Below are 27,398 nucleotides of genomic sequence, written 5' to 3'. Positions count from 1 at the left end.
TTGAGGATGTATAGATGGACTATCCAAATTAAAGTGTTACCCATTTTCGTGGTCATATCACTCCCACTACTTGACTAACATGTGAGTCACGTGCTGAAGTGCCAGACATGTGTAGGCAACGTGTCAAATTCATTGACAGTGAAAACACTCCAAAAAGCTTCTCAAATGATTGACTGAAAATGTTACGCAATCACTGCTTGTTTTGTTTGCATTTCAACAAATCAATCTAAAGATCAGTCTGTCTGTCAGGTGACAGGCCAGAGATTAACATGGCTAAATAAAAGGCTAAATATTCCCTTGTCTCCCTCTGTACACTCAAACACACACACACACAGAGTAGATAAACAAGACAACATTGCAATGAGTGCATCAACCATCTTTATTCGTTGTTTCTTACATGCTACACCACCTAACAGTCCACAGTCAGAATGAACGTGTTCTGTACAAAGCATCAGGTGTTCTAGGTGACAGTCGTCTTCCCCTAGAGCCCTTCATTAAGTACAGAATGGATTCAAACAATCGTTCAATCTTTTCTGTTTACCCACCTCTCATTCTAGACGGTTTATTTTGCTAGTTAAAAAGTGTTCCCGATAATTTGTTAGTTGAAAAAAAAAAAAGTGTTCACTATTTTGTTAGTTCAAAACAGTTCACTCTGTTTTGCTAGTTCACAAAGAGTGCATTATACATATGTGCAATATTGCCAAACTAAAATAACTCAGTGACTAACTAAACACACATCCTCACAGCTGTAAGCAATGGATACTGACGTTTGAAAGCTTTATCTACATAACACACTACTGCTCCAAAACAGCTGAGAGTTAATTAAATTGCAAAAGTAAAATGTTACAGATACCAATTTTTTTGGAGGCCTAATAAAAAAAATCTGAACTATCAATAATGTATTTGAACCAAATTGGTTTAGCTAACGCTGAGTATAACAACTTTGGTTCAGGTCTATCTCTCCCAGCCATCATGCCAGTTTGTTCAGCATAGGCAACTACTACTACATACTCCTTCCAAAGCTCTCGATATTTTGAACTTTAGGGGGTGGTCATATTATAAGTCCCTCCCGTTCCCCTCTCCCCAGCCGGACATCAGACAGACGCCACTAGAGCGTAGTTTCTGCGCCTGCCTTCACTGTGGATGGAGGGAGCAAAACAGAGCAGGAGAAACGTTAACATAATCACCCCATACACTCCTGGGAGGGTGACACCAACGCACTGACAGAGAAGGAGATGGTGGAGGACACCCACCTTGCCGTCTTACCATCACTATGGTCACATCTCAAATGCAATCCTTTTCCCCATATCGGAATGGGTTTAGGCTTGGCATTCACCTACCACACCCAATGTGTGTCCTCCCATCCCTCTCTGTCAGGGGTGGCTTCACGGTCCCAGGGTAATACTAGTTGGTAAGATGTTATAAGAGCGGTTCACCCCGGGTGTTTGTCTCACAGATGTTAATCTGAGGCCTATAAGGTATAGCAAGGTAACTGTCACAGAGCCATGGCCCTGCTTACAGCAGCCCTCACCCTCAGCTCTCAACACCCAGGGGTCAGGCTCACATGACTGGCTGAGGCTGCTGTCAGTCAGCGAGGGACGAGCGTCACTGTCAGGTCTCCCTGAGGCCCATCAGTCCCTGTCACTGTCAGGAGGCGGGCAGCGCCTCATCACAGTGTCAGAGCCCGATTGGCTCGTTGCTCACCCCATCGCCAAACAGCCTCCGTCAGTGTCAGCATCAGCTGGCCTTGGAAGAGGGACTTAGATCAGACCCCTCCTTCCACTGTCAGCTGTGCTCCGCCTTTCACCTGGACCTCCCCTTCACTCAGGGATTCTGCATAATATGGCCTCGCTGCCCTTCCTGGGGCATCTGGCCCAGTTGCACCGCCTGCTGACCCATATGCTCCTGACCAACATGCAACTGGCCATGGGCCTGGCCGTGTTGGAGCCCCTCAGTGTCATGTTGGTGCTGCTGCTCGGCCCCATGATCACGACCGTGACCGCGCCCCATCCCCCTCTCACCATGGTGATCGTGACCATGGCGATTGCCATTGTGACCATGGCGGTTGCCATTGTGACCGTGACCATGGTGATGATGGCCGTGTCCACCATGAGTTGTCTCCCTTCCGGTGACTGGCTTCTCCTCTCCCTCAGGCTTCGCCTCTACTGTCCTGTTGCACTCTGCTGGGATCTCCTTGCTCTGTGTGGGGGAAAAGAGGGGTCTCGGTTTGTTTTCCATAACTCAGAGCTAATTCTCACATACAAACACAGACACGCCCAGTGTGTGTGTGTGTGTACCTCATACGTGCAGTCCCCACAGACGCGTGTGCAGTAGGTCTCCTTGATGGCGTTCTCTACATAGGGAGTACCCAGGATGGAGTAGGGCAGGGAGATATGGTAGGTCAGACGACCACATCTGGGTGAGAGACAGCGAGAGTAGAGAGAAGGATAATTGTTAGGGGAACAGACAGCATGATGAGCACAGTTTGTATTTCTGAGAAGACTGACCGCAGACAGACAGAGAGACCACAGTCTGGAGCTGACCTGTCATAGATGAGGAAGTCATCCTTCTCTCCGGCCAGGGTCTGCCACACATCTTCCTGTTTGGGCTGTTGTTTGTATAGCGTGATGTTCTCAGACAGTTTCTGCCTCAGCAGGGTGTGTAGGCGCTGGGCCTGCTCCCCCTGGTGGTTCACTACCATATAGGTCACATTCTCCAGACCCTGACCCTCCAGCTTCAGGCGCAGCCCATCCAATCTGCTCAGAGGAACACGACAGGGAAGTGAAACGTGAGGATACGGAGAGATGGTCAAAAGTAATCACCAAATAACAAAAAGAACAGGCATAACAACCACACTCCACTACAGGTAGGAAAGTGGCTAAGGGTCCAAAATGGAACTGAGCCCTATCTGGTTCACTTACAAGGATGCCTGCACCAAGCAGAACAATCAACTGGCCTGGAGTAGGGCCACCACTGTGACCTGGCCCAAGACCTCCTTCATAGGCTCCACCTCCCCAATACTCCAACCAGGTGGCTGCTTACAGCGGGTCCCTTCCCCCTCACTCTCTGTTCCGCCCCCAGGGAGCAGGCAGAGAGCCAGGAGCAGGCTTAGTCCCGCCCACATCACGGTGCTGCACCGCAGGCTTGATCTGCTGAGGGGGTGCATGAGATAAATATATATATAAAGCAAGTCAGGTACCAGTCTGCTCAGGTAATGAGGACAGGGTTTGTAGAGTAGTTCAATGCCATGTCACCATTTTCTGTGTCCCAATACTGTGTCTGGTAGTAGGACACAAGATAGTTAAAGATCAACTCAATTTTGGCTTGCGTCCCAATCTTCCTATATTTCGTCTCTTTCCCTCAGTCATTCCCTTATCAGACGTATTAATTAAAAGCAATGCTGCCTGGAAATCAGTTGTATCAATGGCATTCAAAAAAAAGAGAGACAACGAAAGGTATTTATTTGCTGACATGAAAAGAAATGAGGGATTAGTATGAAATGTTTTACATTTCTAGACTTTTATTATAGGGATAGATGTTGTTTTGTTATTTTAGAAAGTATATTGCACAACCAAAGGCATACTGATGAACGGCAGAAAAATAAAGTTCTGTGAGGCTGGGTAAGTGCAGAAAGTTCTCTTTCGCTCTCTGCGTATTCATATTTTAGAAACACACAATTGCCAATCAACTGGAAATGATCAAATACAGCCTATATGCCATATGGAGACAACACAAGCTAAATAACAACGCTAAAGAAGTAGCAAAACACTTTGTCTCAATTTGTTCAAGTGATCAGGTATCACAGGGTTATATACGTCAAAAAGAGAGCGAGTTAATTAAGCTCGGTCTTATCAACATGCACAAAAAGTTAGGAAATTATTTTGCGGTCACTTACTGTCTAGTAAAAAGTCCCTCGGTCGGCTCAGCTCGGTCTAGCAGTAGCTTCTGGAAGAACAACAACCCTCAACTCTCTGCTCTCCCTTTTATGCTAGCAGTGTTGTTTTCCTGCCTGCCCGAAAGGAGGACAAAGTTCAACAAGGGGTCTGTGCAGATTCCTGCACTACAGCAGTTTAATAAGTTACTTTTTTTGTAATACCATCATACTGTAGTTAGTAATTAATAGTTTATGGTCATCACATTTGAATTGAAAAGTGTTTATGAAGGGAGTACACAGAACACATGGAAAGTAATCTCGGCCACCAGCCAGCTCTCTGTCTGTCGAACTTTCTGGTTTCACAGCGCCTCCGAACCGGACTTGATTGAAAGTCAAGTCAAAGCGCAAGCAACTCGAGCGTGTGAAAGGGTTACATGAAAAGAAAGTGAACTCTCTCGTGACAGCTTTATAGTTGTATGTTGTCTGCCATTGCATTAGGAAAATAAAGACATGACTAAAACGTAATTGCCCAATATTTTCCCCTTAATTCGATTTTTTCACTACTGCATGATCACCTCTGTCTCATTCATTGGCCTGAAACAGAATGGTTAAACAACATTCGGACTATCTGTTTTTCTCTGGAGGGGAAAAGTGAAAAAAGGGGAATGAGGGGAGAGAGTGGGGGTTGGCCAGTGTCCAGCACGTTATGCAGGCCAACACAAATGCATTGGCTGATTGCCTAACTGGACACAGACACAAAACAGAGAACTCTAACACAGAGGAGAAAGTTTGTGTGTGTGTGTGTGTGTGTTTGTATTAAAGTGAGGAGAGTACACAGGTAAAATGGAAAAAAACATATATGGACTTGCTGCCCGTGAAAGCTACACTGTGTTGTAAATAAATGCAAGACAAACCCCAAAGTTGTCCTATGAACTGTCTGGCAGCATGCACAGAGAAAGGCAATGATGAAGAGGTTTTAGCAACCAAAAGGTTTATCTTCGAGCACAGTGACCTAAAAGTAATAATTTCTATAGTGTTTGAGAGATAAGCAGCACACCTGGTTAAAATGGTATGCACATGTTCAGTGCATGATATTGGAAATATGTATCTGATTGGATGCGCATAGTTTTATTGGCAGACCCTCATTGGTTGTTTGCCAAGGTATTCTAGTGTGCTTCCTTTGAGCAGGTTAGGATGGACTTGAAACCGGCTATGTTGTATCTGCTGTCATGTTGGAAATAAACCTCTTTGGGATGTTAATGCTTTATACTATTGAGTTTCTCTTTGCAATAACTAAAAATAACCCTGCTTCCTTTAACAAGGGATGCAACAGATTGGCAACAGAGGTAATGGAGTTTTTGTCCGAAGGGGAACAGAGCGAGCAAGAAAGCGTTAGCTCCATCGACACAGTCTGTGTAGAAAAGCTAGCACCGAAGATGGCGTTCGGCAAGGCCGAGGATTTTCACTTTGAGGAAAGTGAGGAAAGTTTAGAAGCCTATTTGGAAAGGTTGGAACAGTATTTTGAAGCTAATGGGCTCAAGTCTAAAGCCATTTTTCTGACGATTGTTGGCAGAAAGACTCACAATTTGTTAATGGACTTATGTGTGCCACAGAACCAAGTGAAAAAATGCTGTTGAAAAGATTCATTTTATTGCTGAAAGATGCAAGTTTCATGCAAGGAGTTAACTGAGAGAGAGTCGATAAGTGAGTACTTAGTTTTCTTAAACTAGCTATCAGCCACATTCGGTCACTTTCTTGAAGAGTCATTACGTGATAGATTTGTGTGAGGTGTTAAAAGTGCATAGCTGAGAGACCGTTTACTGAATGTAGCTCACACAAAAAAAGTAACATTAGCACTTGCTGTGGATATGCATTTTTTCTTTTGAAATAACGAAGAAAAGTGCCCAGCAGTTTTCACAAAATACTTTTAAAGCAAATGCAGTCGAGAAGAAAAGCATTGCCAAGAAAACGGAAGCAACAGGTAAACCATGTTACCATTGCGCTGGAAAAGGGCACAACCCAGAATAGTGCCACTACAAAGATTTTGAGCGTCGGGTTTGCAAGAAGAAAGGACACATAGCCAGGGCATGCCGCTCGCGTCAAGTGGGAAACAATGACACGAAGCAAGCGAATTGGAACAAGCATCTGGATGCTACTGAAAGAGAAGCCTACTTACTGCAACTGTAGGAAGACGAGAGCAACAATGTCATTTCCGGTCACAACTTGTAGACTTAAGTGACGCTGTGCGGTTTGTTGCTAACCTTACGTTTTTTACTTTTTAATGACCGTTTTATATATGTGTGTCCCCCCCCCCCTCAACTTTTTTCATTAAACTTTTTCACACCGGACGTGATTGGTCAGGACCTCCACCAACCGAAGCTAAGTAGTAACATTAACATTATGCCTTCTAATTGCAGTCACTGTACTCATAATATACAGGAGAACGATCGCCTTATGGCAAGGATAGCTGTGCTGCAAGCCCAGCTTCAGACGCAATCACTCGGCAAGGGTAATTTAAGTGTAGGAAAGGATGAAACAGCATCTGTGCCACCAATAAGTACAGATAGTAGTATAAATCTCCCCGCACAGTCCCCACAGCTGGACAATTTTCTCATGACTTCTGGAGGAAAATGCTGTAGGAATTGCTCAACCGGTGTCTCTAATTCAGCCGACAGAAACTTTCAACCGGTTCTCCCCACTATGCAACAGGTCGGAGTCAGAGGCCGAGCCTTCCCTGGTCTCTCCTCCTCCCGTTACGGGGTCTGAGACGCCGAAGCCTCCCACCATTAGCTCTGACAAATTGAAAACCCTAGTCATTGGCAACTCCATTACCCACAGTATTAGACTTAAAACAAATCATCCAGAGATCATACACTGTTTACAAAGGGGCAGGGCTTCCGATGTTAAGGCTAATCTGGAGATGGCGCTGGCTAAGGCTAAAACTGGCGAGTATAGGGATATTGTTATCGACGTCGGCACCAGCGATGTTAGGATGAAACAGTCCGAGGTCACCAAGCGCAAACATAGCTTCAGCGTGTAAATCAGCTGGAAAGATGTGTCGGCATCTAGTAATTGTCTCTGGCCCCTTCCCAGTTAGGGGGAGTGTTGAGCTCCACAGCAGAGTCGCACAACTCAATCGCTGGTTGAAAACTGTTTTCTGCCCCTCCCAAAAGATAGAATTTGTAGATAATTGGCCCTCTTTCTGGGACCAATCCTGGCCTGCTGAGGAGTGACGGACTCCATCCTAGCTGGAGGGGTGCTCTCATCTTATCTACAAACATAGACAGGGCTCTAACTCCCCTAGCTCCACAATGAGATATGGTGCAGGCCAGGCAGCAGGCTGTTAGCCAGCCTGACAGATTAGTGGAGTCTGCCACTAGCACAGTCAGTGTGGCCAGCTCAGCTATCCCCATTGAGACAGTGTCTGTGCCTCGATCTAAGTTGGGCAAAACTTAACATGGTGGTGTTTGCCTTAGCAATCTCACTGGAGCAAAGGCCTCCTCAATTCCTGTCATTATTGAAAGAGATTGTGATATCTCACATCTCAAAATAGAGCTACTTAATATTAGAGCCCTCACTTCCAAGGCAGTTATAGTCAATGAACTAATCACTGATCATAATCTTGATGTGATTGGCCTAACTGAAACATGGCTTAAGCCTGACAAATTTACTGTGTTAAATGAGGCCTCATCTCCTGGTTAGATTAGTGACCATATCCCCCGCGCATCCTGCAAAGGCGGAGGTGTTGCTAACATTCACAATAGCAAATTTCAATTTACACAAAAAAAAGCAACTGCATTTTTGTCTTTTGAGTTTCTAGTCATGAAGTCTATACTGCCTACTCAATCACTTTTTATAGCTACTGTTTACAGGCCTCCTGGGCCATATACAGCTTTCCTCACTGAGTTCCCTGAATTCCTATCAGACCTTGTAGTCATGGCAGATAATATTCTAATTTTTGGTGACTTATATATTCACATGGAAAAGTCCACAGACCACTCCAAAAGGCTTTCGGAGCCATCATCAACTCAGTGGGTTTTGTCCAACATGTCTCTGGACATAGTCACTGCCACAGTAATACTCTGGACCTAGTTTTTCCTGTGGAATAAATGTTGTGGATCTTAATGTTTTTTCTCATAATCCTGGACTATCGGACCACCATTTTATTACATTTGCAATCGCAACAAATAATCTGCTCAGACCCCAACCAAGGATCATCAAAAGCCGTGCTATAAATTCTCGGACAACCCAAAGATTCCTAGATGCACTCCCGACTCCCTCCACCTACCCGAGGACGTCAGAGTACAAAAATCAGTTAACCACTTAACTGAGGAACTCAATTTAACCTTGCGTAATACCCTAGATGCAGTCGCACCCCTAAAAACAAAAAACATTTGTCATAAGATACTAGCTCCCTGGTATACAGAAAATACCCGAGCTCTGAAGCAAGCTTCCAGAAAGTCGGAGCAGAAATGGTGCCACACCAAACGGGAAGTCTTCCGACTAGTTTGGAAAGACAATACCATGCAGTATCGAAGAGCCCTCACTGCTGGGCGATCATCCTATTTTTCCAACTTAATTGAGGAAAATAAGAACAATCCTACATTTATTTTTGATACTGTTGCAAAGTTAACTAGAAAGCAGCATTCCCCAAGAGAGGATGGCTTTCACTTCAGCAGTGATAAATTCATGAACTTCTTTGACGAAAAGACCATAATCATTAGAAAGCAAATTACGGACTCCTCTTTAAATCTGCATATTCCTCCAAAGCTCAGTTGTCCTGAGTCTGCACAACACTGCCAAGACCTAGGATCAAAGGAGACACTCAAGTTTTTTAATACTATATCTCTTGACACATTGATGAAAATAATCATGGCCTCTAAACCTTCAAGCTGCATACTAAACCCTATTCCAACTAAACTACTGAAAGAGCTGCTTCCTGTGCTTGGCCCTCCTATTTTGAACATAATAAATGGCTCTCTATCCACCAATGTACCAAACTCACGAAAAGTGGCAGTAATAGCCACTCCTGAAAAAGCCAAACCTTGACCCAGAAAATATTTTTAAAACTATCGGCCTATATCGAATCTCCCATTCCTCGCAAACATTTTTGAAAAAGCTGTTGCGCTGCAACTCACTGCCTTCCTGTAGACAAAAAAATGTATACGAAACTTTTCAGTCTGGTTTTAGACCCCATCATAGCACTGAGACTGCACTTGTGAAGGTGGTAAATTACATTTTAATGGCGTCAGACCGAAGCTCTGCATCTGTCCTCGTGCTCCTAGACTTTAGTGCTGCTTTTGATACCATCGCTCACCACATTCTTTTGGAGAGATTGGAAACCCAAATTAGTCAAGACGGACAAGTTCTGGCCTGGTTTAGATCTTATCTGTCGGAAAGATATCAGTTTGTGTCTGTAGATGGTTTGTGCTCTGACAAATCAACTGTAAATTTCGGTGTTCCTCGAGGCTCCGTTTTAGGACCACTATTGTTTTCACTATATATTTTACCTCTTGGTGATGTCATTCAGAAACATAATGTTAACTTTCACCAGCGCCAGAGTGATGAGCATTACAGCTCAAATGAGAGCCAGACGTCTGATAAAAGGGAGATCAGCCATTTTCTTCACTGAATATGAGTCGGGTAACGTAAATGGAACTGAACTGTTTACATTAGATACAGGTAAAGACATGACTAAACCGTACTGTGTGTACGTAAGGGTAGATGATGTGAGACTCAAAATGGAAGTTGATACAGGTGCAGCAGTTTCGGTGATATCAGAGAGGTTGTACAACCGCACGTTCAAAAAGGCGAAAGCCCTGCAAACTGTTAAAAAAACATATAGTAAACAGTCACTAGTTCTAAGAGGGAAAATCTCAGTCAACGTCAAGTGTAATGGGAGCACAAAAAATGATAGACTTGCTGGAAATGGTCCTGCCCTGCTGAGTAGAGACTGGATCAGTCAGTTGAAGCTAGACTGGTCACATGTACACAGAGTAACAGCTGTAGAGACATTAGAGGGTTTGTGTGAAAAATATTCCTCTGTGTTTCAGCCAGAGTTGGGAATGCTAAAAGGCATCACAGCCTAGATACATGTAACTAAGGGGGCGGCACCTACGTTCTGCAAGCCTCGCCCAGTGCCGTATGCACTAACAGAAGCTGTTGAAAAACAACTAGTCACGTTGGAGTCAGAAGGGTTTCTTACTCCAGTGAGTGGGCTGCTCCAAATTGTGTGTATACCAAAAACAGAAAATACTGTAAGAATATTAGCAGATTACAAGGTAACTATCAATCCGTGGCTAGAAGTACTCAGGACTTGTTCACAAAGCTGGCAAGGGGTGAGAAGCTGGATTTTTCATCAGGCATACCAGCAAGTACAGTTAGCTCCAAGCACTATCTCACCATTAATATGCATAAGGGGTTGTTTAAGGTCAACAGGCGTCCTCGTGGTGTCGCCTGTGGATCAGATACTACAAGGTATAGATGGGGTATTCTGCTATATTGATGATATACTTATCACAGTGTGTGACACAGTTGAGCACATGAGAAATCTTGATGTGCTAAAAAGACTGAAAGTGCAATCAAGGTTAAAAGAGAGAAATTGTATTTCTTCCAGAACAGCATAGCCTATCTAGGTCCTGTGATAGATGCAGAGGGGATACACCCCATGAAACAGAAAACTGAAGCTATTGAGACGGCTCCCATTCCTACAAACACCACTGAGCTCAGGTCTTTTCTTTCGTTACTTAACTATTATGGCAAATTCATTCAAAATCTGTCTATCATAGTTAAGCCTATGACCGCTCTACTGCAGAAAGATGTCAAATGGAAATGGTCACAGAAAAGCCAAAGTGCTTTCGAGGAAGCTAAGAGACATCTACTTACTAGCCAGGTGTTAGTTCACTGCAACCTGGAGCTTCCGCTCATACTAGCCTGTGATGCTTCACTGGTAGGTCTTCTGGATGAGCATTTTCTTGTTTGCTTATGGCTGTATAGAGTGGGTTGAGTGTGGTTTTAGTGCCAGTATCGGTCTGTGGTGGTAAATAGACGGCTACGAATAATATATACTCAGCAAAAAAAGAAACGTCCTCTCACTGTCAACTGCGTTTATTTTCAGCAAACTTAACGTGTAAATATTTGTATGAACATAACAAGATTCAACAACTGAGACAAACTGAACAATTTCCACAGAACAGATATGGAATAATGTGTCCCTGAACAAAGGAGGGGGGGGGTCAAAATCAAAAGTAACAGTCAGTATCTGATGTTGCCACCAGCAAAGTACTGCAGTGCATCTCCTCCTTGTGGACTGCACCAGATTTGCCAGTTCTTGCTGTGAGATGTTACCCCACTCTTCCACCAAGGCATCTGCAAGTTCCCGGACATCTCTGGGGGGGAATTGCCCTAGCCCTCACCCTCTGATCCAACAGGTTCCAGACGTGCTCATTGGGATTGAGATCCGGGCTCGTCGCTGGCCATGGCAGAACACTGACATTCCGGTCTTGCAGGAAATCACACACAGAACGAGTAGTATGGCTGGTGGTGGAGGGAAACTCCCTCTCTCTCTGCTCTTCAGTAACAACCAAAGGAATGCCTTTGCAGCCAAAACTATAACACCCAAACAGTTAATATTGGAACAATAATTCTAAGACAGGAATGTTAAGAATGGTCAGTGGGAATAATCATGTCATATTGCTTTTCATTTTGTGAGGTTATTCAAAACTGTATGAACCAAATACTGTAACTTAGGAAGGAAACCCCCTTCGGCTTTCAAGTTTCCATCCATTATGATGTTAATGCAATATGAAGAAAGATTAAACTATTTCTGTTATAATAGGAATGTGATTTTGGTTTTCTAATGAGAATGGTTTTTCATGACCGTTGCACATCAACTAAGCCACGCCCCGAATGAGGCCAGAAGAGCGTGTCAGTGTGACGGAACCACCCTTTCCGACCAGAGTGCTTAAAAGGACTTGCTAAGAATTAACATCTTCAGACCAGCAGACGTGAAGTGTTAGCTAAACATTACAAATGGCTGAAACTCCCAGACCTGAAAGCGTGCAGCTGTGGCTACTTGTTGAAATGGTTAGAAACTCTTAAAAGCTCAACATTAGGTGAAGATGATAACCTCTCTAAACCAAAACCTTGACAGTCTGCAGTTGTGCATGTAAAGGGGTAGAACTTTGACTACCTACCCAAGGAAGAAAAGAGGCGAGAAGCTCACCTCAGACTATCACTGGAGCATCATTGAAGGCACGGACAACTAAGGACATTGTGACCTCTGGTGGACAACTAGAGCCTTACACCCATCAAGCCCTTCCCATAGAAGGATTGATTGGTTGCAACAGAGAGACGAACAAAGACATCTACACATAAATACATTACATTTCTTACACAGACAGGCGGTGGTTCATGTGCAAGGTATATGATTAATGTGAGAATAGTTATAGAATGTATACACGATAAATGTCCCCTTATCTCTTTCCCCACCCGCTCTCCATTGTGTAAATAGCCGTCATATCTTATCAGTCCACTAGGGACTTTTGTCTCATGTAAGTGTGTATGTGAATTCTGTGTTATTACTTAGTTAGTAAATACATAATTAAATCAAATGCATTTACTGGAAGAACTGTGCAGATGCAAAGTTTGAAAACAGGATTACGGTAAAATCTTTTCCAAAATGTTTTCCAAAGACTTAAATATCTGCTCCGAATTAAGATTCAAAGATGTCTGTAGAGAAAATGGGGTGTCAGCTTTGACATGACATCTTGAGTTTAAAAAAAAAAAGTGGATTTACATACGGTAACAGAATTACGGAAACGGAATTACATCGTGGGTCCCTGATCATTTTGGAATGGCAGAGTCACCCAATCAGCCCCTTTTTTGTTCAATGCTACGTGGTTACTGCTTTCTAGCATGAGGATGAAAACTGCAGTTTTCCAGAAAAGCTAGCAGTCATTCAATCTTCTCGTGTAACGGTTGGGATAATGGAACAATTGGGAGTACAACGCATTTCTCATCCCTCTATTGGGTACCTCTTTCTCTTGCCGCCTCCGCTGTGTCTTAATCTACACAGGAAACCTGTCCGACCCTAGTCCAGCTGTAAGCAATCTGCTGGTTAACATTGCTTGAGAGATACACCAGCTGTGTTCTTTATGACAAGACAATTCTGAAATCTTTCTGGTGACCTTCACCAGAAATATCTGGATGCGCTAATACAATTGATTACTGGACTCCTTTGTGGACACTCTTCCAAGACGCTGCCAAAGCTTGCAGAGAACACCGGAGGTGTGGCTGAAAAAGTGATCATGTATGTTCTCAGAAGTGTCGATGCTAGGATTGCGGATTATCGTGCACTACATTGTGCCATTGTGGCACAAGCGAATCAGAGCCCTAAGTACTTTATTTTCTACACTAATCAGAACTTAAGACATTTGATGTATTAGTAGTTTATTTCATAATTTTTAAATGAAAATGTCACTTTAAAAGGTGTTTTAAAAATTACTGTGGATTCATTACTGTGGATTCATTCATTCATCTACATTGGTGGCCATTTTGAATTCAGCTTCCTGGTGAAAATATTTAATTAGTTCCTCTTTTATCTGTCAGATAACAGCTTTTATGTCAGCAATTTAAAAAAAAACTTGCTTCCAAGTTAAGTTTGAATGGTTTTGACCTGGTGGTTTACAGCTATGACCAGATGTGACTTTTGTTGTCGCAGGTTAGGAGAACTTACCCAGCAGGTTAGGAGAATTAACATAGCCGGTTAGGAGAGTTAGGATAATGTTAAGATTAAGGAAACGGTTAGCTAAAATGTTCTCCTAACCGGCTATGAAAAGTCACTTTCAGTCAGATGTACTCCATCTAGTCACAACCAATTTGTTACAAACCTACGGAATGTTTGTACCAAATGTAATGCTTCTATCCACAACCTGCCCAGGGACTGCAGTTTAAAAATTTGCCAGCTGGCTGGAACCAGCACTTTTACTGAAATGTTGATTAATATGCACTGTCCCTGTAAAAATAAACTCAAGAAAATGCTGAGGCCCCAGACCAGCTTGTAGTCCTAAAAAACAGAAATTAGTAAGCATTTTCTGCCTCTGGTTCATTGGCCATTGCTATGGGCAGGTTGGCATTTATTGTCACAAATCTTGCCCTGGCGGCAGCTTTGTTGAGTGGTCTCTCCCAGATGAACCCAATAAGCCAGGGGAGGCTCACCTGGACACTAGAAAACATAAGGATGCCCTCCGGTGGCACCCTCAGGGAGTACACTCAAAGGTGACCTCTGACCTGTGACACTTACTGTATGTCACACCAAAAAAATGTCAAACACTATTCCTGCCTTCCACTACTCTTGATTATCTAAACATGTTAAGTTACTCTGAGGTAAATTGATCTAATATTTAGGCATTTATTAAAAGTGTTATATATAATCTCATTAAATTAGATCTATAAATGTTTTATACATATACCATTAGCTGAGATAAAGATAAATAATCCACTTGTTTAGAAAACAAAATGTAATATGTTTTTAATAAAGCAGTCAAATTGAAGCTGAGTGTGTTGGGGGCAAATGCCCCCCCTCCAATGGAGTAACTAGCCCCCCCCCCCCCCCCCCCCCCCTGAATTTGTATTTTCCAAATCATGTCCAAATCGTCTACAAGTTATATAGCATTTAGATAATTTAGGATGATTTGGACATGATTTGGTGGGAAAATTAAAAGAGGGACCTTAGATCAAAACATCATAGTGAGGATATTAATAGTGAGATGTACAATGCCATTGTGTTTCAATATTTGATTGATTGAATTAAAATAAGACCTAGACTTTAGCTTTTAAAAGTGAATTACTCAAAAATGTTCAAACAAAATGTATAAAATAGATTTTAACACACAAATCTTCAGGGTCAAGTTACCAAACTTAGCTTTTTTGTGTCAGCAATTGAACACAGTTCTTAGGGGGGATGGTTATCATGACCTTTATGAATTATGAAGCCTTTAATTCTTCAAAATAAGTCATTTGCTAACTGTCAGAGAAATTGAACTGTGTCAACCACAGACCTTTGGTGTTATCCAACACCCCCCCTTGGCTTTGTCAGCCACACTACTATCCACACCACCCTCCTCAATTCCCCCACAACCTCCCTCCCAGGCTAGTTTTAGATACCCCCCCCCCCCCCTACTCCCATCCCCAGGACAGGTCTGGGACACTCCTGCCCCCAATGGCATCCTCAACCCTGCAACAGGAGAGACACCAAGACCTCCTCTGCACACCCAGAATGGAGTATTGGCAACAACCCTGGTCCCCTGCAGCAGCTCCCCTCGTTTGGTGGGAGCTTCATCCTGGTGTACTGAGCTCTGTCAACACTGCTCTCCTAGTTCTCGCTCCAGCCCCTGCATCCAGAAACTTGAGGGAGGTCTAACAAATGTTCAGTCTGCTCCGCTCTGACATAGTTCGCAAGGGACCTTGGAAATGTCTCCACTCACTATACAAATCGCTGCAGATGACCCCATGCCTGTTAGATCTTATGGGAATGAGCTTAATACCTGCTCTGACTTTAAATCTCGTAGAGGCTTGGTCTAATGCACCGAAATGTGCTAAGTATATATATTTTTTATTATACGATTTACATGCGGGTGCAGGACTCATGTCCTGACATTCTGGTTCTCTTGGAAACATGGTTAAATGGTTCTGTCTCTGATAAAGACATTGAAGTCAATTATTATAGTGTATTTAGATTGCTAAAATATTATAATCCTTGATGAATTCTCAGCAAAGATATTTTTTCTTTTTTAAATGCATTCTAAATGTACACCAGTCGGGTTTTAGACCAGGTCATAGCACTGTCTCTGCTGCATCCCTAGTTATAAATGTATGGATAAAAGGCAACATTGTGCTACCCTCTTCATTGACCTGTCAAAGGATTTCGATACTGTTGATCACTCACTACTAATTCAGAGGTTTTATTAAATTGGCCTAGACCAGGCTGCATGTAACTGGTTTTAAAATACTTGACAGATAGAACTCAATGTACTGTATTGCTACTGATGGTGTTAAATCAGGTTTCCTGGATATTACGAAAGGTGTCCTGCAGCGGTTAATTCTGGGTACTGAACTTTGTACTGTTTACATTGACAATATCGACTTCTCTGTCAAAATATGTAACCTGCATTTGTATGCCGATGATACTGTTGCGTATGCTATTGCCCCCATGGTTGAACAGGCTCTAGCTGCACTACGGTCTGCCTTCATTATGTTACAGAAAAACTTTATTAACCTGAAATTAGTATTGAATGCAGGTAAAACTAAGTATATGTTGTTCTTTAGAGCGCATACAAATACGTCTGATGATTTTAAGCATATGTACATTGGAGGGTGTCCATGTTGATCGTGTCCATGCTTATAAATATCTGGGCATCTGGATAGTTGAAAAGCTGTCTTTTAAAAAGCATATTGATGAGTTGGTTAATAAAAATGGACTTCTTCGGTAGAAATAGGTCCTGCCTTTCGCTAAACTGTAGAAAGTAGATTATTCCGTCGATGTTCCTACCGGTCCTAGACTATGGCGACATCTATACGAATGCAGCTGCCACTTCATTAAAGCCGTTAGATGCAGTTAATCATAGCGCACTGCACTTTATTACGGGCAACAATTTTTGTACTAATCACTGCATTCTCTACCAGAAAGTTTGTTGACACTCTTTTATGTCACGTAGGATAATATATTGTTATGTTTCCATTTATAAAACCCTTTTACAAAAAGGTCCCACTGTACCTAACATCATGACTAAACTTTAGACATATGTGTTACCACACCCGGCATCAGGGATGGCTAACTCTGGAAATACCAGAGTCTCTACTGAGTGAGGCAAATCAACTTTTAGTTTCAATTCCCCCTTTTTTTTGTGGAACAATCTTCCAAATGTTCTCAAATTGTATGTTCTGGTGCCTCTACGGCAATTCTGCAGGCAGTCACTGAGTCTGAGGTGCTTAAGGAGCTCCTTAAACTTGACCCTCCAAAAACATCTGGGTCAGATGGTTTAGACCCTTTCTTCTTCAAGGTTGCTGCCCCCATCATCGCCAAGCCTCTCTCTTTTTCTGGGGAGGTTCCCATTGCTTGGAAGGCAGCCACAGTTCATATTTTATTTAAAGGGGGAGATCAAGCTGATCCTAACTGTTATAACTGTTATAGGCCTATTTCTATTTTTCCCTGTTTATCAAATGTGTTGGAAAAACATGTAAATAATCAACTGATTGGCTTTCTTGATGTCTATAGTATTCTCTTTGGTATGCAATCTGGTTTCCGCTCAGGTTATGGATGTGTCACTGCAACATTAAAGGTCCTCAAAGATGTCACCATTGCCCTTGATTGTCAGCAATATTGTGCTGCTATTTTTATTGACTTGGCCAAAGCTTTTGATTCAGTAGACCATTCCATTCTTGTGGGCCGGCTAATGAGTATTGGTGTCTCTGAGGGGTCTTTGGCCTGGTTTGCTAACTACCTCTCTCAAAGAGTGCAGTCTATAAAGTCAGAAAATCTGCTGTCTAAGCCAATGCCTGTCACCAAGACAGTACCCCACCCAAGGCTTGATCCTAGGCCCCACGCTCTTCTCAAAATACATCAACAACATAGCTCAGGCAGTAGAAAGCTCTCTCATCCATTTATATGCAGATGATACAGTCTTATACGCAGCTGGCCCCTCCCTCTGAGGGTTTAGAGGTTGAGGTAGTCACCTCATAAAAGTACTTGGGAGAATGGCTAGACGGTGCACTGTTCTTCTCTCAGCACATATCAAAGCTGCAGGCTAAAGTTAAATCTAGACTTGGTTTCCTCTATCGTAATCGCTCCTCTTTCACCCCAGCTGCCAAACTAACCCTGATTCAGATGACCATCCAACCCATGCTAGATTACGGAGACATAAATTATAGATCGGCAGGTAAGGGTGCTCTCGAGTGGCTAGATGTTCTTTACCATTCGGCCATCAGATTTGCCACCAATGCTCCTTATAGGACACATCACTGCACTTTATACTCCTCTGTAAACTGGTCATCTCTGTATACCTGTCGCAAGACCCACTGGTTGATGATTATTTATAAAAACCCTCTTAGGCCTCACTCCCCCCTATTTGAGATATCTACTGCAGCCCTCATCCTCCACCCGTTCTGCAATTCACATTCTGTTAAAAGTCCCCAAAGCACACACATCCCTGGGTCGCGACTGGAAAGTGCTGCAACAAACACTCAAACTGGACAGTTTAATCTCAATCTCTTCCTTCAAAGACTCGAACATGGACACTCTTACTGACAATTGTGGCTGCTTTGTGTGATGTATTGTTGTCTCTACCTTCTTGGCCTTTGTGTTGTTGACTGTGCCCAACGTTTGTACCATGTTGTGTTGCTACCATGTTGTTGTTATGTTGTGTTGCTACCATGCTGTTTTGTCATGTGTTGTTGCCTTGCTATGTTGTTGTCTTAGGTCTCTCTTTATGTAGTGTTGTGTTGTCTCTCTTGTTGTGATGTGCGTATTGTCCTATATTTACATTGTATTTTTATTTTATATCCCAGGCCCCGACCCCGCAGGAGACCTTTTGGTAAGGCGTCATTGTAAATAAAAATGTGTTATTTTATCTGACTTGCCTAGTTAAATAAAAATCTTTATCTCAGTTACCTGTTTTTCCCACGTGTATCTGCCCTCTCATTGGCTAGATAGGTCCCACTTGAAATGGCTTCCTCCTGCCTGCCTTCCATCTTTGAGGACGTATTTTTCATATTAGCGCGGTTTATCGATTATCTTGTCAATATAATAGGCAATCGTTGGTGTTAACTAGTGACAACCTAAATGCAGAGAATCGAAAGGGGAAGGCCGTATGTTGCCTAGCAACACGCCTCGGCGTCCTCTGGTTTTTGCAGTGGCTTGCGGGAATCTGAGGCCCGATTGAGTGACCGCCCTTTTTAGACAAACGAAAGTAGAGCAACGCTGCTAGAGTCGGGAGAGATATATACGCAAAAACAACTAATTAAAGCTGCGGAACCTAACTTGAGGTATGTTTTCTGATGCATGAGTTGAAATATTTCGTCCAAATGAGGTCTAAATTGGGAAATGTCTCTGGAAAAAGTGTATTTTAATGCGCGATTTGATGACGTAATGGCGATGGTCAAACTCGACATGGCCAGCCTTCACGGGGCCTATTTGAAGTGATTACCTAGCTAACATTAACGGGATTCTGTATCATAAAGCGTTGGTATGATTAGATACACATTATGATTACATGTTGATCGTTAGTTTGATTTTGCGTTCTGAATTATAGCCAGAGTAGAGCTAGAGGCCTTCCGCTGTAACTAAGCTATTTAGCTAGCGTTTGAGAGTATCAAATCCGTGATGTATCATGGGTAAATTAACTGACGAACTAACCTACAAATAATATTGAGTAGTTATTTACGAACCAAGGTGATTTGTAGATCTGCCTCGCCTTTTAAAGTATACTGCAATGTCGATAGCGCCCACCGTCTTCCATTGCCATTGGCCAATTTAATACGATTATCTTTGCTGTCAAACGCATGATTGGCTGAATTCGACCTCTTTCCTTTGCATTGATACTATTATATTGGATAATACATGAGATTGACGCGTTTACCACCATGAAGTTTCGGGAATCCTTGGGACGTGGTTAGGTAGCTTTGTGGTTAGGTAGCTTTGTGGTTAGGTAGCTTTGTGGTTAGGTAGCTTTGTGGTTAGGTAGCTTTGTGGTTAGGTAGCTTTGTGGTTAGGTAGCTTTGTGGCTAGGTAGCTAAGTGGTTAGGTAGCTAAGTGGTTAGGTAGCTAAGTGGTTAGGTAGCTAAGTGGTTAGGTAGCTAAGTGGTTAGGTAGCTAAGTGGTTAGGTAGCTAAGTGGTTAGGGTATGGACGTCCCAAGGACCCCAGATATAATTGATAATGTAATGTTGAGAAATCAGTCCGACAGCGGTTTTTTCCCTTCACATAAACACACATTGGCAGATAATGATGAACATATATTCAGTAGGCTACAAAATGCCCAATGATAAAATGTTATTGAAATCAAAATGTTAAAATCACAGTACTGTCCATCATGCTGTGCGCATGTTGGTCATATTTAACAAACGTGTTTTCCCACATGTAACTGTACAGACACAGACCATTACTGGTGATGTAATCATCTGTACAGTGTGCCATTTTTGCATGGATTTCTTCCTTGTGCCTAGGTGAGGGGCTGAGCCATGGCAGACGAGGTGGATTGTGGCAGTGAGTTCCCAGCCCTCTATAAAGTCATGCTGGACAAACTGAACGAACAGAGACAGTTGGACCAGTTCACAGACATCACTCTCATAGTGGATGGTAAGCTCATCCTCAATGACGCTTGTTGTATTGCAGAAAGTGGAGATTCAGTTTAAGGTTGTATATTTTCTTCAGAATAAACCATTTCTGTTTCGATATCATTGTGTTCAAGACAAGTGTCCACTTTGTATGAAGTATTCAATTTAATTATGTTCTGTGCTGTACCATTTATGGGCTCATCTTACTCTGGTCCGTAGGGCACCAGTTCAGGGCTCATAAGGCAGTGTTGGCAGCATGCAGTCAGTTTTTCCACAAGTTCTTCCAGGACTTCACACAAGAGCCACTAGTGGAGATTGAAGGTGTGTATTGCTCAGGGTTTCCGTTAGCCGGCAAAAGGGATTAAAATTTTAAAAATTATTTTTTTAAATAAAATAAACTGTTGCCGGCCAAAAAGTTGTGCAAAATAATGCTTTTTATTCATTTATGGAAATATCAGTCGATGGAAATACATTTGACCACCATGTTTATAGGTTCATTTACATAATTTAGTGGAATTAAATTGGCCTGTGTGTATTTTCATTAGTCATCGTGCATCTTATCCAAAACAACTATCACACACGGACAGCATATAAAGCCTATTTTGAGCATTATATTTCCTGCAGCTCCACAGCTGGTTGCTGCTGGAGTAAACGGGCTTTTATAAACCATTCATTGCGCAACATTTCAAAATGCAATTGTGTGTTAAAAAACAGTTTTGGTACAGGATTAAAAAGAGCTACTATTTTTATTTCTCAGCTGGTAATTAAAGCGTGCCTCCCATTCACAATTCAAGTGCAAGCTATCAGCGAGTCACCCACCACTGTACAATGTGAACTGGAGGCAGTATACATTTTGAAAACATACTTAATTAAAAGAACCTGAATGTTTTATTTCCTATTATGAGGTATGTCTTGCATTGTTTCAAAGTAGCCTATCAGCAAAATCCGACCATGGAAACGTGGAGGCAATTATTTTAAGACTTCATAGCCGGCGCTAGTTTGGGTATGCTTACAATTTATCCTACCATTTCTACTGTTCTGCGTGCCAGTTATGATTTTCATATTATCTCATTATCAGAAAAATCTGAATTATAATGATTTATATATAAAAAAATAAATGAACTAATGTGAATAATCACCAGCCTTTGCCATATGGGCACATTGATACACCTTGGTCCATTGGCGGCTAAAGAAATTAGCGCATGGAACTCATAGCCTATAGGCCAATGCTGCAGTAGGACTATAACTTCCATTGCTCTTTCACACTGAAGATTGATGATTATCGAGGGGGAGATTGTTGTAAAGATTTTTCAAATAGCTTACTGTGAGGGACTATAGTTTTAATATATTATCATTCGCAATGGATGTTAAAAAATAAAATAAAAATCCTATATTTCATTGTTCTCATGAAGCACTCCAAACAAAAGACAATGAAAAATTTATAAATCTCGTAAATGATGGTTATGAAATAAACCAAAACTTGTTTCTCACAAGTGTAGCAGTTTGTGAACTCTGCAAAAAACGTTTTCACTCCGAGAATGAGAACGATAAATTACAAATTAATACATTCATTAACAGAAATGAATGTAACCAAATGGCGGGGATTAACAGTACATTTACTACTGGTGACATATGTAATGGGGAATTGATCCAAAAAATTATCTAATGGAAAACAATTCACACAATGAAACAATGAATGCGCAAGAATCGACGGGAGACAGCTAAGCCGTTCTGGAGAAAGTCTCGCCTATACAGTATCTTTGCCACCTACCCCTCTTCTTCTTCTTCACTCAACATTTTAAAATTATACTCAAGATGCATTATCTTCAAACATATTTTAGAGCTTTTCACTGACAGCCACTACTCAATAATCAGCTAGGCCTATTGCCATGCACGCTGCCCAAATTGCCGGCTTCCCAAATAGGCATAGACCTACGGGCTTGTGATTTGAAACCTACAAGCTTGTGATTTGAAACAATCCACAGCCGTAAAAAAGTATAATGATCCTCAATTCCTCTTTGACCAAGTCATGATTTCTGCTTAAGTATTTTTCTTTCTTTCTATATAGACAGAAGTAATTATATAATTTTGGCAGAGTGTATTTCTAGTGTAGTGTATTCCCACCGCTATGTCATGTTCTATTGGCCAGTAAATTAAAATATTTTTGGTCATGTTGTCTGGCGCAGAAACCCTGGTACTGCTGAACCAATGACACATCCTCTGTCTTACTGTTATATCAAGAGAATAAACAATTGCAGAAAGAGCTCTATAGGCCCTGAGATAAGCAAAAAACAAGACTTATCACAAGCTAACCCGGTGCACCCATCAATCCTCTGTGTTTGTTCTCCAGGAGTGAGTAACTCAGCCTTCCGCCAGCTGATGGAGTTTACGTACACGGCTACACTTGCCGTCAATGGGCCAGAGGAGGTCAATGACGTGTGGAAGGCAGCAGAGTACCTCCAGATGCAGGAGGCCATCAAGGCCCTCACCATCAGGTTAGCCTGCCATTAGAACATCTGGACCCCCTTACTACTAATATAGCCCCGTACTCCTTATAGTCCCTTACCACCAATATAGGCTAGTCCCTTTTTGGTGTTGTCTTGTTTGGTTGTCATCTTTTTTTGTTTAGCTGATATTTTATCCCTGTGTATTTGAACGTAGAGCACTTTGATGGAATTAAAAACACTCTCTCTCTCTCTCTCTCTCTCTGTCTCTGTGTCTCTCTGTCTCTCTCTCTGTCTCTCTGTCTGTCTCTCTGTCTGTCTCTCTGTCTGTCCGTAGGATGAGTGATGGCACTCCCGTCAGTCCGGCCCAGGACCAGGCCCTGGCGGCGGGGAAGAGCGAGAGCAAAAAGAGGAAGCCAGTGGAGACTTTTAGCGGGATCGCGGAGACTCTTCCGTCAGTGGTGGGGGAGCAGGTTAGAGGTCTACAATGGCACATTATGGTTGAGTTATTATGACATGGAATTATGACCTGCATAAAGTTCTATAAAAAAAGAAAAGTGTCCCAAATCCTCCTCATCATCATCCTAATCCTCGGTCCTTTCCTCCTAATATGTGTTGCTGTGCTGACCCCAGTCTGTCCTTTGCAGGTGGAGATTGAGGTGGAGATCGGGGAGGGGGCCATCGAGGTGGAGGAGACTGCTATGGAGGAGGAGGTGGTGGATGCTGCTCGGAACGCCCAGGCTGCCTCAGACGACTCGGCCCTGGCACTGCTCGCTGACATCACCAGCAAGTACCAGCAGAGGGGGCCAATGCTGCACGTGCTGAAGAAGGAAGGACTGGAGGAGGTGAACGAAGCACTCGGCCTCTCTAATGCGCATGTAAAAAAACACACACTTGGGACAGTGACCAACCTTGATTCAAAGCATTCATTTTAATATTATAAGGAGACTATTCTTTTTGGTGACATTTCCAATCTTTCTTAAAACAAGTTGTATGTGTGTGTAGGATATCCAGGAGGTGGTGTCTCAGGAGGAGACAGTGACAGCTCCCAAGACTCTTGAGGGCCTGGAGGTGGTCGAGGTCCAGATCTCTCAGCTGGACAAGATGTTCCGCTGCAACAAATGTGACCGCAGCTTCCGCCTCTACTACCACCTCAAACAGCACATGCGTGCGCACGTGGCTGCCCTGGACAAGCCGCATGTGTGTTGCCACTGCGGTAAGGCGTACATGCGGGAGGCGGCGCTGAAGCAGCACCTGAACACGTTACATTACGAGGCAGAGGAGCTGTCGCGCAGCCAGTCCCAGAAGAAGAAGATGCACCTGTGTGATTACTGTGACAAGCAGTTTGACCACTTTGGACACTTCAAGGAGCACTTACGTAAACACACCGGTGAGAATGATAATACCCAGAGGGATTCATTTAGGGTAGGGGCGTCAAACTCATTCCATGGAGGGCCAAGTGTCCTGCAGATTTTTCTTTTTTTCCTTTCAATTAAGACCTAGACAAACAGGTGAGGGGAGTTCCTTACTAATTAGCGACCTCGATTCTTCAATCATGTACAAGGGTGGAGTAAAAACCCACAGACACTCAGCCCTCCAAGTTTGACATGTGATTTAGGGGTTCGAGTTCATCTGTGTCAAAGTGCAGTTCCTGGGCAGGCTAAAACGGCATCCACAGCATTTCATTGCAATTATTTGCAAGACTTCACTTCAACAAAACCTTTTTGTTTCTCCTCTATGACTATGATCATGTGCGTTGATGACCGTGTGACCTGTTCATGTGAATGCGACCACCTCAATAGGATCTCCTGAGTTATGCATTGGATGAAATTCGTTTTTTTTTGTTCCTTGTGTGTAGGTGAGAAGCCGTTTGAGTGTCCAGACTGCCATGAGCGCTTTGCCAGGAACAGCACATTGAAATGTCACATGGCTGCCTGTCAAAACGGCGTCGGGGCCAAGAAGGGACGCAAAAAAGTCTACGAATGTCAGGTACGGAGAACAGTCCTTTTTTTGTTGTTGCCTGATTTAATCAGGAGTCAAAATGTACTGTTTTTGTGCTGATGGTGTGCCAATCACACCGCTTGTATAGTGCACTTGCTGAGGTTCTAAGATGATCTCGCTCTCTCTAGGTGTGCAGCAGTGTGTTCAACAGCTGGGACCTTTTTAAAGACCACCTGACGACCCACACAGGAGAGAAGCCCAACCACTGCACCATGTGTGACATCTGGTTCACCCAGCCCCACGACCTGCGACGACACCTCCGCGAACTGCACAGTGTCACAGACGACACGCTAATGACCCAGGAACTGGACATCGGTGCCATGGCAACGCAAGAGGAAGTGGCCGGGGAGGAGGACGAGGAGGGAGACGAGAGAGAGACCCTCTTACTGGAGGATGGGATGAGGGTGGAGCATGTTACCGTGGAGCCCGTAGACGTGGTAGTCATGGAGGAAACGGACATGGTGGTGGAAGAGGTGACGGAGATGTGTGAGGAGGACGTGCAGAGACTGAAGGAGGCAGGAGTGGAGATCCGGGTGGTGCAGGTGTCAGCGGCGGGGCAGGTGAACTCTGAGATTCAGGTGGAGGAGGAATCACAACAGACTGTGGATGTATGAAGCAGGAGCGGAGCTCCATCTAAAATTGTACCCTGTTACCCATAAATACAGTACCTTGGCTTTGACCAGAAGTAGTGCACTGTATGAGGAAAATAGTTTTATTTGAGATGTGCCTACTGGTTATGGTCAAACTGGAAAAGCTCCACCTCCTCACCCTGTTGACTAATAGGGTAACGGACAGAGACAAGTATTTGAAGTTGCTCACATTTTTAGATCATTTTTTTTTAGAACCTGCTGTCAGCATGTTTCTGTCTTCTCTCTGTGTGTCTGTGGCAGAGATATACCTGCTGAATGCACTTACACTGACCCTGTTCAAGGTTTTGTCACAGACCGATCAAAAGCTTTCTTTCTTTTTTGCTTTCTATGTTTTTTTAAAAACATTTTAGCATGTACATTTGAGATTATCAAAATTAATTTGCCAAGACGGTATGCGATCCGTGAAGGTCCCTACTCCGTTGAATGGTTTCACTAGCAGACGCCAGTTATTGATTGGAATGCACAGTCTGTTTCACTGTCATACAGCTGCAGACATATTAAGGACTGCTGTTGCCCAGTTGGAATCCATCTGAAGCACAGATCTGTTGATAAATCGTTCAGCACTTGACTAAAGAGCATGTTTTTGATGGTGTGCATGTCCTAACTGATGGGGGGGGGGGGGGGGGGATGCTTTAATATTTGAATAAAAAGATAATGGCTGTTAGTGTACGTATGTTTTCTGCCCACCAATTCCCCTGCTCGTCTACCTCTTTCCTGTTCTGCCTGCAGCACAGCCCTGTACCCACAAGACATTGGGGTTTATGCACGACACTGTTATGAGTTACGCTGTTAAGAACCAGAAGTGAGAAAGTATTAAAAGCTAACATGTTATTTTTATTTGAACAAATGTTCATATAATTGCATTGTTTTCTTTGTCCAGATCAATTAAGAGGGAGTGGCGTAATCAATACACATTGAATCCTCAAAACGTGTTCACACTTTGCAATTACATTTTTTTTTTTACAATGCTTTCGAATGTGTCAGACGGAGACGTGGAAGTTTAGGTTACTAGTCATCAAGAATGAACAAAAACCTGCTGGGACTAAATGCTATTTAAAAATGTTTTATATATGCTTGTGAATAAAAGGTTGACTTAAACCACATTGGTTCTGACTGTCAACCACTGTTGCTGTCATTTACTGCTTTGGTGCTCTTCTTGCCACCACAGCAGAAGGCCCTTGAGAGGGCAGCATACAGACGGGAGCCCAATGAGGGTTTCCTGGGCTGCTTTGACTGCAGGAGCATCTCAAATGACATTAACAAGAAGGCCTGTACGCCACCATATGCAACAGATGAAGAGACTATCAAATCAATTGTAAAAATGCTGAACTACGTAACAGTACTGCTCCTGTCCCTCTTCTCATCGCAACCAAGGCTTGAACCTGGTCCTCTAGCACACACCGGCAACAGTCACCCTCGAAGCATCGTTAGCCATCGCTCCACGATTGCCACAGCTCCATGATAGCCACAGCCTTTGCAGAGCCAAGGGGAAACAACTACTTCGAGGTCTCAGAGTAAGGGATGTCACCGATTGAAACGTTACTAGAGCGCACCGCTGGCTAGCTAGCCATTTCAAACCAGTTACACGGGACTGAGTCCGGAGACAGATGGCCACTGCAAAAAGTTGATTTTGTGGCCTATTAAAAAAATTTTTTTGTGAATTTTGACGGGTGCTTGGGGTTATGGTCGTGCTGGAAGATACACTTGCAGCCAAGTTTCAGCCTCCTGCCAGCGCCAACCAGGTTTTTTTGGTCCCAGGACCAGTGAAAGCAAAATAGGCCCACAACATCAAAGGTCCACCACAATATTTTACAGTAGGTACAGATGTAGGATCTTAATTTGAGCCACTTTGCTACAGCTGGAAGATAATCCTGCAGCAACAGGAAATGTGAGTTATTAAGTGGGTTATAATTAATGGACATTTTTTTAAGGGGTTGATAGATTTTTCATAAGGGAAAATACAGTCTGAAATGTCTACTATAAGTGGAAATTACAAACTTCCGAAGCCTTTTAAACCTCAAATACACTACAATACTGCTTTCACGTAGGATTTACGGTATTTTGCTTGAAATTTTATTTGGCCCATTTTTACCACATT

General features: G+C 43.0%; 2 protein-coding genes across 14 annotated transcripts; one reads left to right on the top strand and one right to left on the bottom strand.

Moving 5' to 3' along the window:
* Positions 1-358: 358 nt before the first annotated feature.
* LOC109883193 (selenoprotein Pa) lies at positions 359-18,701 on the bottom strand. 5 transcript variants are annotated; one of them, XR_004205708.1, is made up of 6 exons: positions 18,543-18,701; positions 3,896-4,009; positions 2,922-3,152; positions 2,544-2,756; positions 2,298-2,415; positions 359-2,199 (listed from the first exon to the last, which is right to left on the bottom strand). XR_004205708.1 is itself a non-coding variant. In XM_074933791.1 (5 exons), exons 2-5 carry the CDS (start codon positions 3,122-3,124, stop codon positions 1,516-1,518), a joined length of 1,218 nt encoding a protein of 405 aa, XP_074789892.1. In that variant the 5' UTR covers positions 3,125-3,152; positions 3,896-4,026; the 3' UTR covers positions 359-1,515. The 5 variants fall into 5 exon arrangements, 3 of the variants coding, with proteins under 3 accessions (XP_074789892.1, XP_074789893.1, XP_074789894.1); XR_004205706.1 differs by lacking the exon at positions 18,543-18,701 and adding an exon at positions 4,138-4,475; XM_074933791.1 differs by lacking the exon at positions 18,543-18,701 and having other exon boundaries at positions 3,896-4,026.
* On the top strand, positions 18,622-26,427 carry LOC109883168 (zinc finger protein 131-like). 9 transcript variants are annotated; one of them, XM_020475225.2, is made up of 9 exons: positions 18,622-18,916; positions 20,095-20,227; positions 20,425-20,526; positions 22,556-22,700; positions 22,987-23,122; positions 23,297-23,494; positions 23,655-24,039; positions 24,508-24,638; positions 24,779-26,427. In XM_020475225.2, the coding sequence occupies exons 2-9, from the start codon at positions 20,110-20,112 to the stop codon at positions 25,262-25,264; spliced, it is 1,701 nt and encodes a 566-aa protein (XP_020330814.1). In that variant the 5' UTR covers positions 18,622-18,916; positions 20,095-20,109; the 3' UTR covers positions 25,265-26,427. The 9 variants fall into 9 exon arrangements, with proteins under 9 accessions (XP_020330814.1, XP_020330803.1, XP_031662219.1 ...); XM_020475214.2 differs by having other exon boundaries at positions 18,761-18,916; positions 23,297-23,527; XM_031806359.1 differs by having other exon boundaries at positions 18,761-18,916; positions 20,058-20,227.
* Positions 26,428-27,398: the final 971 nt, after the last annotated feature.

The sequence above is a fragment of the Oncorhynchus kisutch genome, linkage group LG3, assembly GCF_002021735.2.
Source record: "Oncorhynchus kisutch isolate 150728-3 linkage group LG3, Okis_V2, whole genome shotgun sequence".
NCBI classification, from domain to species: domain Eukaryota; kingdom Metazoa; phylum Chordata; class Actinopteri; order Salmoniformes; family Salmonidae; genus Oncorhynchus; species Oncorhynchus kisutch.
Note: the sequence above shows the minus strand (reverse complement) of the source record. Positions and strands in the feature narration are given on the sequence as shown.